Source organism: Ambystoma mexicanum, chromosome 11 (genome assembly GCF_040938575.1).
Source record: "Ambystoma mexicanum isolate Mex_15411 chromosome 11, UKY_AmexF1_1, whole genome shotgun sequence".
NCBI lineage: Eukaryota > Metazoa > Chordata > Amphibia > Caudata > Ambystomatidae > Ambystoma > Ambystoma mexicanum.
The window spans coordinates 573,861,088-573,880,149 of record NC_090934.1 but is presented as its reverse complement, the minus strand read 5'-3'; the positions used below and the strand labels follow the sequence as shown (position 1 = coordinate 573,880,149).

Sequence of the window (19,062 nt, the reverse complement as noted above, 5' to 3'; positions counted from 1 at the left end):
GGATACAAGGTAACCCTTCAGCATTCCCCATAGGGTGTTGTGTGCTGATCTCACCAAAGGAAAAGTGAAGAAGGATAACGAATATCCCTCCAAACTTATGAAGCAGTAGATCATAAGGAAAGAAAAAGAATATAAAAAGGAGAACCTAAAGGGCTCCCAGCAACACTGCACAAAAGGAGCTGTGTGCTGCAAAAGTGAAACACAAATTCCTTAAAAAGTATGGAGGAAAGCAGACTCCATAAGACAAAGTAAAAACATAATGAACAGGATTCCCACGGTCTGAGCAAAAAGAATGAATGTGGGGGGAAAAGGCTCCCTTCATTCAGGAACAAGAAAAAAGGTCCAAGAGTTCAGCAAAAAGTGAGGATTTGGCATAAATATGAAAAATCTCCCTAAGACCCCCTCAGCACTTAACATAAGATGGGGTGTGCTGATCTCATAAACGAATGGCATATGTAGGATAAACAATATCATCCTGTCCTGGTTGCAGTATGTTATTACAGGAATATAAAGAAAACCAAAGAGGGAAGCTCAAGGAGCTTCCAGCAATACTGCAGACAGTGCTGTGTGCTGCAATAGTAAAATACAGATGCTACAGAAAGATGGAGGAAAGCAGGCTTCATCAAAAATAACCAAAAAGGATTCCCAGAGTCCTAGAAAAAGAATGAGTGAGTGGGGAGAAGAGGTTCCCACTCAGTCGGATGCAAATCTAATAGTCCAGCAACAAGTGCTTGGGAACTCACTAAGTGGGGGAGGGTGGACGGAAATTACACACAAGATGGATATTCTGCCTATTAGTCGTGTACACTGCTATTCAGTTCTTTATAAAACAAAGGAACTATTTTTAAAGCGTAACATTTTTATTGCCATCAAAACATTTTTCAAGTTGAATTATCTTTTTTATTTTTTATTTAAAAGTTGTTTATAGTTTACATATAGGTTTTAAACTTTTACAACATACATTTGTTTACATGACTTAAAAAAGGAAAAAAATAAATATCAGCTAAAATTGACATGTTTCCAAGTCTCTATAGCATTGCCTAAAAAACTTGTCAGTATTTACACTTCACTCTGATCAACAATAATTTACAGTTGACTACTATGACAACATACCAACGACTTATGATTAACAAATTTGGTATATAGCTTGTGACAATTCTCTTAATGCACATAATTCATAGGCAGGGTAAAGCATCCGTAACTCTGTTTGCTTAAACCATAGGTAGATTCACATTTTTGTTTGTCAGTTCAGCCTCAATTTTAAATAGTCCACGAGAGAGCGCCAAGATCAAACACATGCGGTTTCCATACATGCAATGTTCCCAGAATGCATTTCTTGCTATGTCTGTTTCATGCGGAAAATAATGTCCCAAAAAATTACGTCCATCTTCCTCAAAATGAGAACAGTAAACCAGTAGATGTTTTATAGATTCCAACTGTTTTTTACATAAACAAAATCGACAGCTCAGGTCGCCTTTTAAGGAATTGACCTTACCGCACTCTGCATGCGCTCCAATGTAGGAAACTGATTTAACTTAAATCTCATATATAAGTTTCTTACTCTATTACAGGGACATTTAATGATATATAAAGAGCGAGACTCCCTCTTTTGTTTTCTCAGTGCATATTCCGTATATGTACTATATTCTTTGTTTGCATCCAGGTTCATTGACCAATCGCAGTCATATAATTTTCGTTTAATTCTAAACACACCCATTTTAAGATCTTCAATGGAAACATCAATAGTTTCCAAGATTTGATCCATTTCGTTTCTAAATAGTTCCAATGGGTGCACAACACCACCCATCGATAACACATTGAGGTCCTGAAAGAGTGAGTCTCTCGGAGGCATCAACATTTTTGCATATCTACAGAGTTGTCGCCAATTCCACCTGGCTGCTAGAGACGATAATCCCAATTCATGTCGAACAATTGAGTTCGGCACTGAATCGGCCCAACGTCCGTTTCTACAGATTTCCTTGAATCCTATTCAGTATAAGCTCTACATTCAACAAACATATATCCAATCTGAAAAGGATGATAGGTTCCACCTTTAGTAAATAAAATTCAATGAAAGGCAACAATCGAAAATGTGCAATATTTCCCGTATATAACCTTCATCATAGATGCCAGGGGACGAGCTTTGATTTTTAAAAATCCCTCCCAGGATTTGTAGGGTATCGCCAGAGGATAACCTAAATATCTGATGGTATTTGATCGCTCTAATCTTCCTGCAATGTGCCAGAAATAATATTTAATTTTATTCTTGTTGTGAAAAATAATAATTTGGGACTTTGTTGGGATAGCCACCAGATTGTGATGAGTGGCATACTCAAAAAAGATGTTTAACTTGTTCTGTAAACCCTGTGGTGTTCTATCAAACAAAACAATGTCATCGGCAAAACATAGCCAGTGTATCTTAAGACTTCCAAGTTTTGCCGGAAACCTACCCAAGCCATTCCATAGCTTATACATATCACAAAGATACAAGTTAAACAAAGTGGCTGCCAAATTGCAGCCTTGTTTTACACCTTTCTGTTGCAATGGGTGGAGTGAGATTTCCTTCTCAACTCTTAATTGGAAAGTCGTGTTGGTGTGAAGCATAGCAATTAACTGAATCAACCTTTCTGGAAACCCAAGATGGAGTAGTTTTGCCCATAACACTTCCCTAATCAGAGTCAAAAGCCCTAGAGAGATCTAGGGCTGCAATAAATATCGGCCCTGTGTTAGTTCTTTTGGATTTAGCAAATATGTGGGACATTACAATTGCATTTAGGGACGTTCCTATGTATTTTCTAAAACCGGTTTGAAACTTTGAGTATATGTTATTTAGATCAATAAAGTTCTGTACTTGTTATTAGTAGCAAGATCGCAAAAACTTTAGCCGATGCGTCCATTAGAGCGATCGGCCTAAAGTTAGATAGTTCTTTTGGGTCACTTTTTTTAAATATAGGGACTATAATCGCATTAAGCCACGATTTAGTTATGGAATTTGTTGCCAGGATGTTTGTGAATTTGTTATGTAGAATGGCAGCCCAAAAGACCGGATCATCTTTAAGAATACAAGATGGCAAGCCATCGGGGCCCGCTGCTTTCGAGGCCTTCAAGCTTTTAATGGCCTCCTCTATGTCTTCCATTGAAAAGATCATATCGTCACCATAGTGACACATTAATATCTCGGGCATGAGATTCTGAAACACAGTAGGCAGTTTAAATTTTGCCCCAATATAACTCTTCCAGGTCTCGCAGGATATTGAGGAGCCCAAGTCATGGGATTCAATTAAATGTTTACCATTTAAAATGGACCATAGACAACGGTTATCATTCTTTATCATTAATTGTATTGCTCAAGAGAATTTCCCCCCAGAGGAGCTCTGAGATGCGTTCATGGTGGACTCGGAATTTCCATTCCTTTACGCCTTTCCTCCAGTCCCCATCATTTCTCATGTCATCAGGAGGTTGAAAAAGTTCGGGAAGTCTATGATCCTAATTGCCCTATATTGGGCCAGGAGGACGTGTTACCCGGATCTTCTGGACATGTCCATCTGCCCTCCAATAAGTCTTCCACAAAGAGAGGATCTTCTCCCGCAAGAGGAAGGTCGGGTTCTCCATCCAGAGGTCAAGACACTCAGCCTTCACGCATGGTTTCTGAAAGGCTGAGGTACAAGGATTGGGACCTCCCGGATGACGTAATGGAGATTTTGCTTTCGGCCAGAAAACCAGCAACCAAATCCTTGTACCGGTGTCGTTGGAATAATTGCAGTCACTGGTGCAAGGACAAGAATGTGTACCCATTCCAATGTGGCAAGCCTATGGTGCTTTTTTTTCCTTTTGCATTTGGCTAATCTGGGGCTCCAAATTGGCACAATAAAATGATACCTGACAGTGCTATTTATTTTTTAAGCGTTCCTCTGAAGAGGTTTCCCATTTCAAAATAACTTTTTAATTTCTGAAGGGGCTTACTAATCGATATCCTCCAGTCCCGTTTAATGTCCCTGCTTGGGATTTAAACCTTGTATTAAAGTGTTTAACATGTATCTAACCAGGGATCTAACCTCTCTCCCTGGCTGTTCAACCAATACCGGACACTCCTTGCCCGCCGCTCTCTGACCCAACTTTCAGTGCTAAGTGGATGATGCCCAGATCATTTTCAGGCTACCCTCTGCCTCCTCCTCCTCTCCTCATCTCTGTCTGTCTGCCATCCAGGAGTGGTGTGCTCCCAATGACCTCTGCCTTTAATGCCAGTTAGACTGAGATTCTACTCATCGGCACACCCACTCCCTCCTTCCCTGCAGCTCTCTGGCCGGCCTCTCTTGGCCCTCTTCCTGCTCCCACCTGCAAGGCTAAAAACCTCTGGGTCATCTTTGACTCCACACTCTCCTTCTCTCCTCACATCTGACGTCTCTACGAAGTCATACTACCAGCTGCACCTCCTCAGAGGTATTCTTCCTTTCCTCTCCTTCCCCCAGAAGCTCACTGTCTCCAGAGCCGTGGTTCTCTCTAAGCTGGACTATTGTAACAGCCTCTATCAAGATCTGCCTGCCTCTACTCCCCACCCTCTGCAACTTACCCAGAACAGGACTGCGAGACTTGTCCTTGGCCTCAAGCCCAGGGATCGTATCTCTGCACTGGCTGCGAGGATTGAGTTCAAACTCCTCTGCATTGTCCACAAGGCCTTCTGGGGCCTGGGGCCGCAATACCTTCAACTCTCTCTTCCTAAATATCTTCCTTCTCAATCTCTTCGCTCATCCGCCTCCAACTCCCTCAGGGTCAGTCGCTTCTCCAAGCAACAAGTTGGTGGTAGATCGCTCTCTTCGGCAGGGGCCTCCCTCTGGAGCAGCCTTCCTGCCTCCCTGAAACTTGAGGAGAACCATCTCTGGTTCCGGAAGCACCTCAAAACCTTCCTCTTTGCTTCTGCTTTCTCTCCCCCTCTCCCCTGCTGAATTCCTGACAGAAACTGCACCTGTTACCTGGCCACCCTTTCTGATCTCGGGCCCAGGCCCCGCCAGTTGCCCTCCTGGACTGCCTCCCTGGCAACCCCTGCACCTGGGGACTGTTTCTGCATCCCTATAGTCCCCCAGCAGCACTTTGTCTGCACTTAACTTGCACTTTCCACCAGTTGGCAGTTTTATTTATCTCATTTATTCTACTATCCCATGTACTGCACTTTCCCCTCTCCCTTCCCCACGCACTTTCCCTTTTCCCCCCCTTCCCATGCACTTGTGCGATCTGAATGACACCTGGCCTAGTAGGATCGTTGTCTGTCTTCCCTTTGTTCCCCCTCCCTAGCCTCGTCACGCCTTGAAACACTTGTGTATAGGTGCGTTATAAATGCCATATCATATCATCCCTTTCGAGCCCTTACATTCATGCCCGTTAAGGCTCCTTACCTTGAAAACAGTTGTACTACTTATTGCATTGACATCAGCCTGCAGGGTAAGTGAGTTGCAGACTCTTTCATGCAAGCCTCCCCATACTATTTTCTGTAGGGTAAAACTATCATTTCTCCTGAAAGTAGTCTCTGACTTCCATCTGTCGCAGAAGATAACGCTACCAACCTTCTACCTTCCTCCTCATTTGGGCAAAGAGGAAGAGAGACTACATAGGCTAGACCCAAAAAGGACTCTAAGCTTTTACATTGCAAAAATGGTGAAATTTCGCCACAATGATCAACTCTTTATTGGGTATACCAGTACCAAATTGGGCCAGGCAGTAACTAAAGAAACCATATCCAGGTGGATTACACTGGCAATTGCAGAATGTTGTAATCTTGCAGGAAAGGACCCGCCGGAAGGGCTTCAAGCTCATTCCACTAGGGGTGCATGGCAACTTCCACGGCTCTCCAAAGGGGTGTCCCAATAATTGACATCTGTTCTGTGGCTACTTGGTCGTCCCTTCATACATTTGTTAAGCATTACTGCTTGAACTCTTCCTCCTCTCAAGGGGGACTTTTTGCTAAAGCAGTCCTCCATTCTATTCATGATTAAAGGGTTAATCCATTTAAAGAACAAGTTAGTTACCCCTGGTAGAGTTCTTTCGACTGGATTGTCCTCCCACGTATTAATCGCCCCACCCAGCCAACCCCACCATACAATTTACGTGAATTACACTCTGCGTTTGCTAAAAGCTTGCGGACTGGGGTACGCCTGGTTAGTTCCTCGATAATACTGGAACAGATGAAAAACAGAACTGAAGCCAATGGATGCTGCACAAGCTATTTATACTGCAGATTACGCTAGATATTCTCTCGAGGGTCATCAACGCCACATCATCAGTACATCGCCCTCTGCCAAGAATTTTTCTGAAGCCGCAAAGCTGACGAGATATGTATATCTAAGATGAGGAATACGTGGGATGAACATCCAGTCGAAAGAATGTTACCGGGGGTAAGTAACTTGTTCTACTGTTTGAGGGTAGAATTAAACGATCTTTTGGAGGTGAAAGTGGGCGAACTCCCTATTTCACGATAGGCAGCAGAGAAGATTTATCGTCGCATAGATCACGCTTGGCTGGTCAATCCCTGATGGGGCGATTATGCATGGAACCAGGGAGGGGGATATAATTCTGTAATAGAGACAGGGGCACTAGAAGCACCTCAGCATAGAGGGATTAAATCAGATATGTATGGATCTGGGGGGCATGGATTCCCTGAAGATAATCAGCTGGAATATAGCTAGGCTAAAAAGAAAGCAGAGGATATACGATGGATCCTATGGGTGGGCTCCTTTGACATTATTTGCCTGCAAGAAACGTGGCTTGAGAATGACTGTATGCTCAGGGAACTGGTTCCTGTATTTGCTGTTTATGCAGTAAATGCAGTTAAATCACCAAAAGGTAGATGGATAAGGGGGCTAGCCACACTGGTGCGTAAAGCACTGAGGGGATTGAAAGTGAAATGTGTGCAAGCCAGTGATTTCACTTTGAAAATTACCATCAATAGGTCGGAACAGTTTCTCAGTTATAAACGTTTACATCGTATCAGAACTGTTGGATGTTAGCATAGCCGGGAAAGGATGTCCTCTGTAGGTCCAGAGGCCAGTCTATTATTAATTGGTGATTTTAATGCTAGAATTGTGGCTGATCAGAAGTATACCGTTGAGCAAGAGCCTTTAGAAGATATTTTAGGTATATCTTGCAGGAAGATTTCTAACTCTGTCCATAATGCGAGAGGTAGGTCTTAAGCGAACTGTATGCTCTCCCATCAGTTAGTCGAATTGAATGGCCGATGTAAGAGGGGTATGCCATCAAAAGCTATGCTCAAACTAGGTATGAGGAAAACGGTCATAGATGATGCCATTATGGACTGCGTCCCCTTTAATAGAGTAAATGCATTCAAGATCGTAGCGAGATCGGAAAGTGATCATAACCCACTGGGGCTCACTCTGCTTGAACAGACTTGGAAAATTGAGCGGGATGAGCTGGGTCTCCTTATGCATGATATTGAGGTACGCACTAGACTCCATAATGATACTGACCAGACAAGAATTACCTGAGATTTTGAACATCTATTGAGTTATATGCAAGATAAATTAATGGCACCCTTGGGAAAGCTAGACCCCAATGGTAAAATGAGGGGATGGGGGATGCACGATGGTTTGATTTAGAGGTTTATAGTAATACCTCAATTGCGATCCGCAGTGCGACGCCGAATAAATATTCTGGATATATTAGTACAAATAGGGGTGTCAGATGGGGATTTCTGATGGCCCCTCTTTTATTTTCTCGGTTTTAAAGTGATTTTAAGCCACATAATTCTAATTTTCAAGTTGTTGCTAGCAAAACTGAACGGGGTCAATACAGACCCTGGGGCATTTGGTGCATTGACCAAGAAAAAATAGAGGTGGTCGATAACTATAGATACCTCGGAGCTCTCTTTTTGAGAACTGGGACATGTACCGCCCATGTAAAATCTTTGGTCAAGCAGATCAAAGCAATTTACTGTCTGTCGTTAATGTCTATCTGAATGGCACTGTCTTGGTCCGAGGCCCTCAGCCCAATTTCCTCCTGTTCGATGGGCGTCGCCCGCATCTTACCAACCTCCTTCCTTCTCCTGCTACTTCTACCAGCACCTCTCTGGCTCCTCTGGCACCGCCACCCCTCGGGCATCTCCCTCCTCCTCTCTGGCTACTATGCCATCTCCTGCTACCACCTCTGCCCACTATCGGGCCCCTCTGCCACCTCGGCTGTGTGTACCTTAAGCCTGTACCCCACCCCAGAAGACTTTCAAATGTGGCAACCTGCTCCACATCCCTACTCTCAACTCTTGCTCAGCTGTCAAACACTCCTCTGACATCTGCCCTGGATGTCCTCGCTCTCACTGACGCATGGCTCACGGCAAGCTCTATCACGAGTTTCGACATTCTCCTCCCTGTTGGCTACAAGATCCTCTTCGAGCCCAGAACCAACCGACCCAGAAGTGTTGTAGCTCTGATATTTCCGGAGTGGGTCCCTGCTTCTGTAATTCCTACACATGCCTACTCCTCCTTTGAAAGCCTGGTCTGTAGGCTCTCTATCTCTCCAGAGCGCTCTGACTGTGGTCACCCTCTACAGGCATTCTAGCCAGGTTGCCTTCTTCCTCTCGGAGTGGGCTGACCTCTCCTCCTCTCTCCTTACCTCTCACCTTCTCCTCCTTGGAAACCTCAACATCCACCTGGATGCTTCTGCAACCTCTGCAACTCTTTCATTTCTTCCCTCTTGTCTGACCCACTCTGCCGGACACACCCTGGATGTTCATCTCTCCTCGGACATCCCTCTCTCTAACCCTCTTGCCACTCCTCTCTTGGACCGACCACTTTCTGCTTTCCTCTCACCTGAAAATCTCTGGCGAAGCCCACCTCAGCACTGCCACCTGCCTTCTCAGTCATTCTGCCTATGAAGCGTGGGTCAGTGGATGCCTTTGCGTCTACTTTCTCTGCTACTCCTACTCCACACTCTGATACAGCCCTCTCTAACCTGCATCTTTCTATCTCCAACGCTCTGGATATCCTTGCCCCCGTCCTGAGAATCCATCTTAAGCCTGCCTCCAAGTGCAACTCTTGGTATGACTCAGACCTCACCGCCCTGAAACGCAAGTGCAGGGTGGCTGAGAGGAATTAGAGTGCCTGGGGGCGCATCATCTGACAAACTGGCCTGCCGCCTGCTCCAAAGGCAACAGACTCTGTCCTGTCTAAGAAGAGTCCACATCCAAGCTCCTGTCTCTGTGGCCTCTAAAACGGCCAAACTCTTTAAAATCTGCAAGGAGTTTGCCAATCCTTCTGCATTTTCTACCTCTCCTGTTCCTCCCAAACCCTCTGCAATGCTCTGGTTTCACACTTCACCACCAAAACGCAGGACATACTGTCCTTGGTCTCCTCATCCTCTCTCTGCCTCTCTCGTCCCCCCTCTAGCCGCTTCTCGCTCTCCTCCTGCTCTCTAACACTAGACGATGTTTCGAGACCAGGCCGATCTATAAAAGCGTCATCCAAACAGGTATTCCCCTGCTCCTCCAGAACCATCAAGGACCACATCGAAACCCTCGCTCCAGCTTGGCCGATTTCTGCAATCACTCTTTCGCCACTGGATCCTCCGCCCCCCCAACCTCCTTTCCTCAAACACTCCCTTGTGCACCCCCTCCTTAAAAAGCCTTCATCCGGCCCTTCCTGTCTGGCAAACTATCACCCAATCTCTATCACTTTCCTGGGCAAACTCCTAGAAAAGCTGGCCATCTCCCAGCTTACTCTCCACGCTGAATCTGTTCGTTGTCTCCGGACCATCAGTCTGGCTTCAGAGCAGTTAGACGCATGGAAACTGCTCTCCTAAACACCCGTGAAGATCTGCTCTCAAACCTATTCCAGCCTTCATTCTGTCCTCATCCTCCCGGACCTTTCCTCTGCTTTTGACACGGTCAATCACGCCATCCTGATAAATCGGCTCTGCGAGAACCTGGGCATCACAGGTCATGCGTTGGAGTGGTTGACCTCCTCCTTCCTCCTGGATCGACCCTCCCAGGTCCAACTTGGTACTTTCTCTCCACCACCTCTCTCTCCACATGTGGTGTTCCACAGGCCTCCAACCTCTCTCAATGTCTACTTGGCCCACCTGATCTCTACCTTCTCCTCTAACTTTCAGTGTTATGCTGATGACTGGGCTCTTTTTCAGGCTCCCCTCGGCCTCCTCTCCTCTCTCTCGGGCTCCTCTCCTCTCTCTCATTCCTAACTGCCTGTGATTCAGGATTGGTGCGCCTTCAACAATCTCTGCCTTAATACCAGAAAGACAGAGATCCTTCTCATTGGGACCCCTGCTCCAGCGTTCCCTCTCTCTCACTCTGGCCACCCTCCTTGGGCCCTCTTCCTTCACCTTCCTCTGAGACAAAAAAAACCTTGGAGTCATTTTCAATTGCACTCTCTCCTTCTCTCCTCATGTCACAGACCTTGCCAAGAAGGCCCACTACCAGCTGCTATTCTAACAACAAAGAGAGATAAGGGGGTTTGTGACACCAGCATACCCTTAACATGAAGGGATTGACCCTTGAAACTTTGCGACAACAAAGCTGGTGCTACTGATTGCAACCCACTATAAATAGACCCTATTCCAGTCCCCTATTCACTTTTGGGCACATGAACGACATCTAATGCACACATTCGTAGAAAAAATATATATATTTTATTGATTAAATTACGCTCAAATTTTAAGAACACCATTGGTGTAGACACTGTACTTCTTAATTCTCCTACAGTGAGTATCTAAAAACTCAATTCACAGAATCATATGCACATGTAACAACCCTTCAATTGGTAGACTCGTAGATTCAAATTCTTAAACTTTAACCTTAAAGTGTGCTGTGCTGTTGTTTCTCACACTCAAACATACCTTGCTAAGCACACCTCACTTGAACTTGTATCATTCACTCTCGTCTTCAATCATTACCATCATCTCATTCCACACACACAACTAATGCCCGACATGTTTCTTTCCGTATTGAATGTTACTATAATGAATGTTCGGAAATTCTTCAGGGGCTTTGATGAAGGATTAAACAATAGTGCATCATATTTCTGTCAACATTCTAGTCTAAAACTCAATAATGACTACTAGAAAACAATCTCGAATCGACATTTCCGGTTGATATCTTAATGATCTCTTTTCCTTAAGGTTTTATAGTCCCTTTATCGTCCATCTATCTGGAGGGGAATTGCCACCTATAGGGGAGCAACAAAAAACAAAGGAATAGGCGTATTAGTAGCCTATTCTGCTGCACAACTCATCAGATTGTCATGGTTCATTAATGACAATCAAAGTAATTCAAACAAACGTTTAGCGGCTAGGAAGGCATAACTATAACTCTAGCATGGAACACCACAAACTCAAGTTATGTCAAGCTCCATGGTTGGGTCATAGTTGAAGGAAGAAGGGGGAGAAAGGGGAAGGCAAATGCAAAAGGAAACACAATTGCATCCTTTCTTCCACTGTACCAAGGTAAAGTCATTAATCATCACTCACCCTTCAGTCAGGTATTAGTCCACTATTCCTGTTATTGTGGATAAGCGGGGAAAAAAGGAAGGAGGTCCTATCCCACGTATGGAAAAACGTTGTCTCATTGGGCTAGGGAGAAAATAAAAGATATTATCCAATTACAATCTGAGACCAAACGACCATTGATGCGTGAGTCTAACGTGTGTTGAACTTACTCAAACACAGATATAACTCTGGGCGTGCTCGCTCCACGTTTTGCAGACGCCAGTTCCAATGGATCGAGTCACGGGTGTATTAATGCGGGCACCTCCGTTCTGGACTCCGCTTGCCGGTAGTTCTTTCTAAACGGAAAAGCACACGAGGACTAATTATAATCCCAAGTGGGGTGAATCTAGTGGATCTTGATGCTGAACAGTTTGCATCATTACGGGCTTCCAAAGTGCCAAAACAGACGTAAATCTAAGCTTGCCAAACTATTGTGAACCCGCAAGTTATCTTATTCGTGCTGTACACGGAGCAGTCTACATCGTTACGGGCTCCTCGGCCACTCTACCAGCCCTTAGCCACACTGTTACCCCCGCTCGACAGCCAACCCTCTTACTTTTAGTAATCGCGTCCAAGCTCCGCTACTGCTCCGTTCCTTCGTGTAAGTGGTTTCCGCGTCCTCTCGGCAGAACTGCACTTCCGGAGTAGCTTCTACTACCTGGAAGCATATCCAGGCTTTGTGTCCGTTTCGCGGGTACACCCATGCGCAGTGACGCCTCTTTTGTAAGCTCACTGGTGTTGATTATAATGTAGTTCATTCTGCTTGCCCTGTGTGGGAGGAGCCATTAATATTTGTTTAGCGAAATGGCGGTTTATGTAACTAAGAGTAGAACGAAGGATCGAACAATTCTGAGAAGTGGATAATGGGGATAGAGTCCTGCATCCTTAACAGAATACCGCAGTATTCCATCAGTTTGACGTCCTGTTCCAACAGGCTCAGGGTAACGCCATGGAGTCACTCGGCTCCGTTCTTCAGGCCCACCAATCAATTATTTCATTCAGGCCAGTCATCATACTGTTGGTGAGAAAAATCAGCTGTTCCTTTTTTAAGAGTTCTTTTGTCTTTATTACTGTCCATGCTTAACCTTTGTATAGGATCGTCCAGCTGATATCTTCCACCTTGTGATTATGTTCCATCCAATGATCAACTAGGGGTGCATTCCAAGTTTTATTTCTAATGCAGCTTTTATGTTCCCCTATCCGGATTTTAATTTTTCTGTCCGTTTTACCCACATAGATTTTTCTGCAGGGGCACCAAACCGCATAAATCACCATTTTTGAGTTGCAGTTGCTAAAGCTTTTTTGCTGCCAAAGGGTTGGAAGGCCAATGTCAACTGCTGTACTTTTAAATGTGGAGGAGCAGCATCGACAGTTTCCACACTGCGTGTGTCCCTTTAAGGTTTGGAATCCCCATTGTTGCGGCAAAGTCGCTTGTGTTGTTGGTTTCCTACTGATGTCATTTCTGGTCAGGAATTCTTTTACATTGCGGTTCCTCTTGAACGCGATAGTAGGTCTTGCAATCGGTTGATCAGTTTTCCAAAATATGCCAATTTTTGCCAATTATTTTTTTAATTCCATTGGAAAGGTGGTTATATGTGTTTACAAATACAAGTCGTTTGCTGGTCTCTTTCTGCATCCGTTGTGTACGCTGTGCCCTATATTCAAGAAGTTCCTCTCTGTTATTGTTGGCCCGTTTCCAAGCGGTCTGAGTGGTTTTCTTAGGGTAGCCTCTATCATAGAGTTTGTCTTTCATTTTGGCTGCCTCAGCTTGATAGTCAGTTTTGTTGGTACTGTTTCTTTTTAACCCCAGAAACTGGCCTAGCGGTAAGTTATCACGTACATGGCGCAGATGAAAACTTGAGTAATGCAACAGGGAGTTTCTATCTGTTGGTTTATTGTATGGTTTAACATACAATTTTCTCATATTAGGTTCATCACCGATAGTAATGTTCAGAAAGTCTAAAGATATTGTACTGTGCTGGTGAGTAAATTTCAAAAAGCCATTCTGTAGGTCAATCCATTCGTAAAAGTGTTCCAATTCTTGTACATCTCCCGTCCAAATAATCAGAATGTCGTCTATATATCGACGCCATTTTCTAATGTGGCTAATGAACGGGTTAGAGTCCTTCATAATGATGTTAGTTTCGAATCCTTCCATATAAAGGTTGGCTACACTTGGCGGCACTACCAGCTGCACCCCCTCAGAGGTATTCTTCCTTTTCTTTCGCCAAGAAGCTCACTGTCTCCAGAGCCCTGGTTCTCTCTAGGCTGGACTTCTGCAACAGCCTCTTTCTCAGTCTGCTTTCCGCTTCTCTCTGCCCCATGCAGCTAATCCAGAACAGGAACGTGAGACTTAGCCTTGGCCTCAAGCCCAATGACCGACCGTATTTTTCCTGCCCTGAAATCTCTCCACTGGCTCCTGGTGGCTGCAAGGATCGAGTCCAAGACCCTCTGCATCGTCCACAAGGCTTTGAGGCCAGGATCTGCACTACATCCAACTCTCCCTTCCAAAATACCTTCCTTCTCGAGCCCTTTGCTCAGCTACCTCCAACTCTCTAAGGGTTAGACGCTTCTACAGGCAGAGAGTGAGGGATAGCTCTCTCTCCTATGCAGGTGCCTCCCTCTGGAATGGCCTGCCGAACCACCCGAAGGTCCAGATGCTGCTCAAGACCTGCCTTTTCTCCTCTGCATTCATTCTCGCTCTCCCCTGCTGACCCACACGTCTGCTGCGCCGACTGATGCTTGGTTACCCCAGTGTCTCACTGGGTTCCAGGCTCCTACATGATCAGTCTTCCCTGCACTGCCTTCGGGTCTGCTGCACACTTGGGGGTTGTAATTGTGACCTCTATAGCCCCCTGCCTCCTTGCACTTACCCAGAGCCGCACTGCCCTGGCTTCCCTCACTCAGAGTAAGGCTGCCCTGATTGCACTTCCCCTTTCCCTGACAATTACCGCCCTGCCCCCCTCTGCCCCCCCTGCACTTTACGCTGTTGCGCGTGCACGATCTGAATGACACAAGGCTTAGTAGGATTGTCTTGTCCTACCTCTGTCGTCTGACCCCCAGACCACTTTGTCTTGTTGCGCCTAGAAACACTTGAGTACAGGTGCATTATAACTGACATATCATATACTTAACAAAAAGTATAAAAAATGAAACATTCTTTTCACTTTGCAGTCTCTTAGATAAGTCACAAGCTATGAGTGAAACACAGTGCCACTCGTTTCTACATACACTTCCTTCCCTGACACATACTTCTGTTCTTTAATTTTCAGATTTGTTTCAACAAATGTTGGTTATCACTTGAGAATCTGTAGTTTGCATGCATTAATGTACTTTCTCATTTCACATAGCTGGTACACCTGAAGCAGATGGTTCATCTCCAGATGCATTGGGACTCAGCAAATTGGGAGGACAGGCAGAAAAAAATAGAAAGTTACAAAAAAAGTGAGTACATTTAGATTGGTTTTCACATCATTTCTGAATTTTCAGAGCGCAAGTTGTTGTTTTTTTTAAACAAATGGTTTAAGTGCATTTACCTACATTGTGTGTAATTTCATTAAAAAAAGATACAATTCAGTTTAGAAGGGCTTAATTTTATTTCTCATGAGTGCCATCTTGCCACAGATAATCCAGTTTCTTAAACCTCCCTCAGTGGTAAACTGGTTCTTGCAGCTAGATTTTTCTTTTTGACCACTAGTGAAACAAATTTCCTTATGTAGAGGTGATGGTGATGGTTATTCAAACATCTGGCACCATGGAAAATAAAACCATGCCATTTCTGTCAAATTGCGATATTGATTTAGAGCCTCAGATCATGTTCATCATCATTGATTGGTGTGCTTTTCTATACATTTCAAATGCTTTAAGATCTTGTTGGGTCTGAATAGGTACTTGTAGTGTAGATTCATTATTAGAAAGATCTTCCTCAAGCTTATGTGCATGCTTTAGGAGGACCAACTCAGACCTTAGTGGCATGGTGCATTTGTGTTATGCTTAACTCGTCAAGTGGTAGGGTTAGCTGAACAGTCAAGCCTATACTCTCGAGGGGAAATGGGCTTTGTACCTTTTACCAATACACAGAATATCACAGCAAAGTTATACAAATGAGGCATAGAAGTCATTTACAATTTTAACTATTCATGTCACAACGTACTAGCAAACAAATGTCAAGTGTTTGAGATGTGTGAAACACCAGCATCATTGTTGTCCCTTTAATATACTATGTACTTGTAGCATAGTAAAGTTAGCATGTAGGTGTGTATATTGGCACAGCATAGGGATACAGGTTTGCTTGAAAAAACATCCTTGCATATTAATAGATGTGGAAATTCATTAGAAATGCCACACAAAGAATTATTGTTTAGGATGGTTTATTTGTTTTGTCTGGGTAGCTGCTTGTTTCTCTTGGATTTTTAGTCTTTGGGGTTAATGCCCAGGTCATATTTTTGGCTTCTCTTCTCCTTGGTTTAATGCCCAGACCATTCCTCCTGGCAGTCTATTGGTATTAGTGACTGGCATGCTTTTCTTTTCATTGGCCAGGACCTCTGCCCTTTACTTTCTGCACCCTTTCCTTGTCCATGCCCTTAGCCTTCTTTCTCCGCTTTCTCCTTGGACAGGACCGCAAACTCCTTTTGCTCAGATCTTATTTGACCAGATCTCCTGCTTTTTCTTTCTTTGCCTTTTCCTTGGCCACATCCGCTGCCTTTACCTTTGCTGCCTTTTCACAAGCCAAAGTCTGACTTTCTTCTCTGGCGAAAATGTGCCCTACACCATCACCTTCTCTTCTCCTGGGGTGAGCTAGCCTGCTCATTCTTTTCTCGTACTATTTGGTCTTCCCTTCCACCTTCTTCCTCACTCCATATTTTTCTTTCTCTGCATTGTCCTCTAATCTCTGGGTTTTCCCATTCTCTCCACTCTGGGTTTTCTTTCATTTAACCTTCTTCCACTCTGGTATTTCTCTTTCTCCCTACTTCCGTCCACAGTCTGGGTTTTACAATCTGGCTTGGCTTCATACCTTTGATGGTCACCTCATCAACATCACAGTCCTGGTCGATTATCCAGTGCTCTAATATTACAACTTTTCCTCCAAAACTCCCTTTGACTACTGTCCTGTGTGTAATCCTTTATAAAGGGCTTGGACTGAGCATAGTCTCCCAGAATGGCTGGAAAGGTTAGAGCTTCTGTCTGAGCATGTTCAGTGGCAGGGATAGTTTGTTCGGGGTAGAAGTGTTTAAATGGACCCCTCACCATGGGGATTTCTTTTCTCTTTGGAGATGCAAGATGGTCCTGCTGTCTTGGCTCTTCCCCTTTGGCTGCAGACTTTTTCCTGAGGTCTAAATGTAGTGTGTCAAAGAAGTTGCACAGGGATGAGTTGTGCTTCTTATTGTTTCCCTCAGTATTCAGTGGGAAAGAGCTGCAGAATCTCCCCTAACAGTTTTTTAGCGTGAGGTAGGTAACTCTATGGGCTTGCTTCGGTTTCCCCATCATCCTTCCATTGAATCTGTAGTTGAATTTTCTGGATCCGCTCTAGTCTTTCACTCTGGGAGAGAGGGATGCTGGGAGCTGTGGTCCCTATGTATTTGGTCAATAAAAACAACCTGGTGGAGACTTTCTTGGGGTATTTCCTAAAATGTTATTACTGGTACTGTTGCCTAGTATTGTAATAGCATAGGAATACCTTCTTTGGATTAGGAAGATTTGTAAGCAGTCAAATAAAACACTGCCACTGTATCATGGTAATTTGGTCTTATAACCCTCCTATTACATTCCTCCTGAACCTTCATTTTACAAGAGCTTATCTAGTTTTCCTTAGATCCCTCTGTTAGATTCAGAAAGTGCTTGAATTCCATATTGTACACTCTGGCATTCAAGGAGGAATGAGCTTGACCAGTTTTTATCAGTGATAATTGTCTATGGTAAAGTTTGTTTTACACAGACACCTTGTGATGAGTTATCGCATTGTAGGGCCTTGTCCAATCCAGCTGGGCTGTTGACTGTGAGGATGCCAGAGCATCTGCTATGTCCTAGGGGTGTACTGTGCTAGGATGTGTCAGGCTTCAGGAAGTACTTTGGCTTGTAAATAAATGAACACATGGGGTGACTCTATCCACCCTTATGACTTTTCCCCTAGACAGTCTGAGCAGCTCTGTTGATGAATTCCTTATTGGCTCTAGGATGTCTGGGATTAGCGGTTATGGGTGGATACATGTTCTCCATGACACAAGTCGGTGGTAGCTTTTTTCTATGGAGCCACACTCCTCATGGTGTACAGGCAGTCTGGACAAAGACTTGTGCACTTGGAAGATGACTGCCTATTGCAAGCAGTGCTCTCGATCCTATCCAGTGCTTCTTCAGAATCAGATGCATGCCCAAATTCACCCCGGAAGTCCAGTCAGACCCCTATTCTCTGAAAAGAGTTTCACAGCCTCAGTGCACCACAGAAGGTGTGTGTAGTTCACAAACTACCACAGCAGCAACTCTCACACCACGGTGGGCCCACCATCCTCGGAAGTCTCAGAAAAGAGTGAGGTGTTAGTTTTATGCTTTATGGGGGCTGAGGCAGTCAGGTCATAGTCTCCTGCTCTCAAAAGATGGCCCCTCTGCCACTGACCATGCCCCGGGTCACATCCATGGGTCTTCTGAACAGGGATTAAGGTCCAGTCTCCTGAGGGATGTCTATAAGTCACCCAATACAAGTAAGCACACCACTCCTTTTTTTATTATTTAGTTTTGTATAGCACCGGGCGGCCCTTGGGCATCGTAGCACTTGTTACAGAGGGATTTTTGCATACATTCTTAGTTGCATACAAAAGTTACATAGGTGCAGGCAAGCTTACAGGTTCCTTACAGGTTTATAGTGGAACAATGGCTTGGTTTGGCAGTTATGCAGAGTACTTTAAATAAACAGTTTGGTTTTAAGCATTTTTCTGAACACAGTGTAAACATTTTTTATTTCTCAGAGCTGTAGAGAGGGTGTTCCAGTTTTTTGGTGCTAAGTGATGGAAGCTGGTGCCACTCGCTTTGGCTCTTTTGAAGGAGGGGGCGTAGATCTGGTTAGTGAGGTGAGATCTGGTGGGTCTGGAGGATGTGCAGGGGGAAATCCTTTCGGAGAGGTAGGGAGGAGCATTCAGTGATAGGCATGTGTGTGTAATGGCCAGTGTTTTGAAGAGAATGCGCTCTTTGACAGGAAGCCAGTGTGCGTCTTTCCTTGCTTGGGATATGTGTTCCCTGTTGGGGATACTTAGTGCAGCTCTCAGGGCATTGTTCTGTATCACTTGTAGTTTGTGTAAGTTTTTAGCAGAAGTGCCTAAGAAGAGGGCATTGCAGTAATCAAGTTTGGTACCGACCGTGGCTCTAGCAATGGATAAGCAGTTTTGTATGGATAGGAAAGGTCTGACCGCGTTGATGATTTTTGTGGTGAGTGCTGTGGATGAGGCTATGGCATTAACCTGTCGGGTCATGGTTAGGGAGGAGTCGAGGTATACACCTAGTGTTTTTACTGCTGAGGATACTGTGATAGTGGTGTTGTCGACAATAAAGGTATTGTATTGTGGAGAGAGTTTGTTT

The 19,062-nt window shown here is 44.5% G+C and overlaps 1 protein-coding gene across 15 annotated transcripts in view; it reads left to right on the top strand.

The window, feature by feature from the left end:
* PPFIA1 (PTPRF interacting protein alpha 1) overlaps window positions 1-19,062 on the top strand; it is a 1,842,515-nt gene that overhangs the window by 1,123,467 nt on the left and 699,986 nt on the right. For all 15 annotated transcript variants that reach the window (XM_069623437.1, XM_069623430.1, XM_069623431.1 and 12 more), the window contains one exon: window positions 14,847-14,940. In XM_069623437.1, coding sequence (XP_069479538.1) covers window positions 14,847-14,940 — 94 coding nt within the window. The remainder of the gene's footprint in view (window positions 1-14,846; window positions 14,941-19,062) is intronic.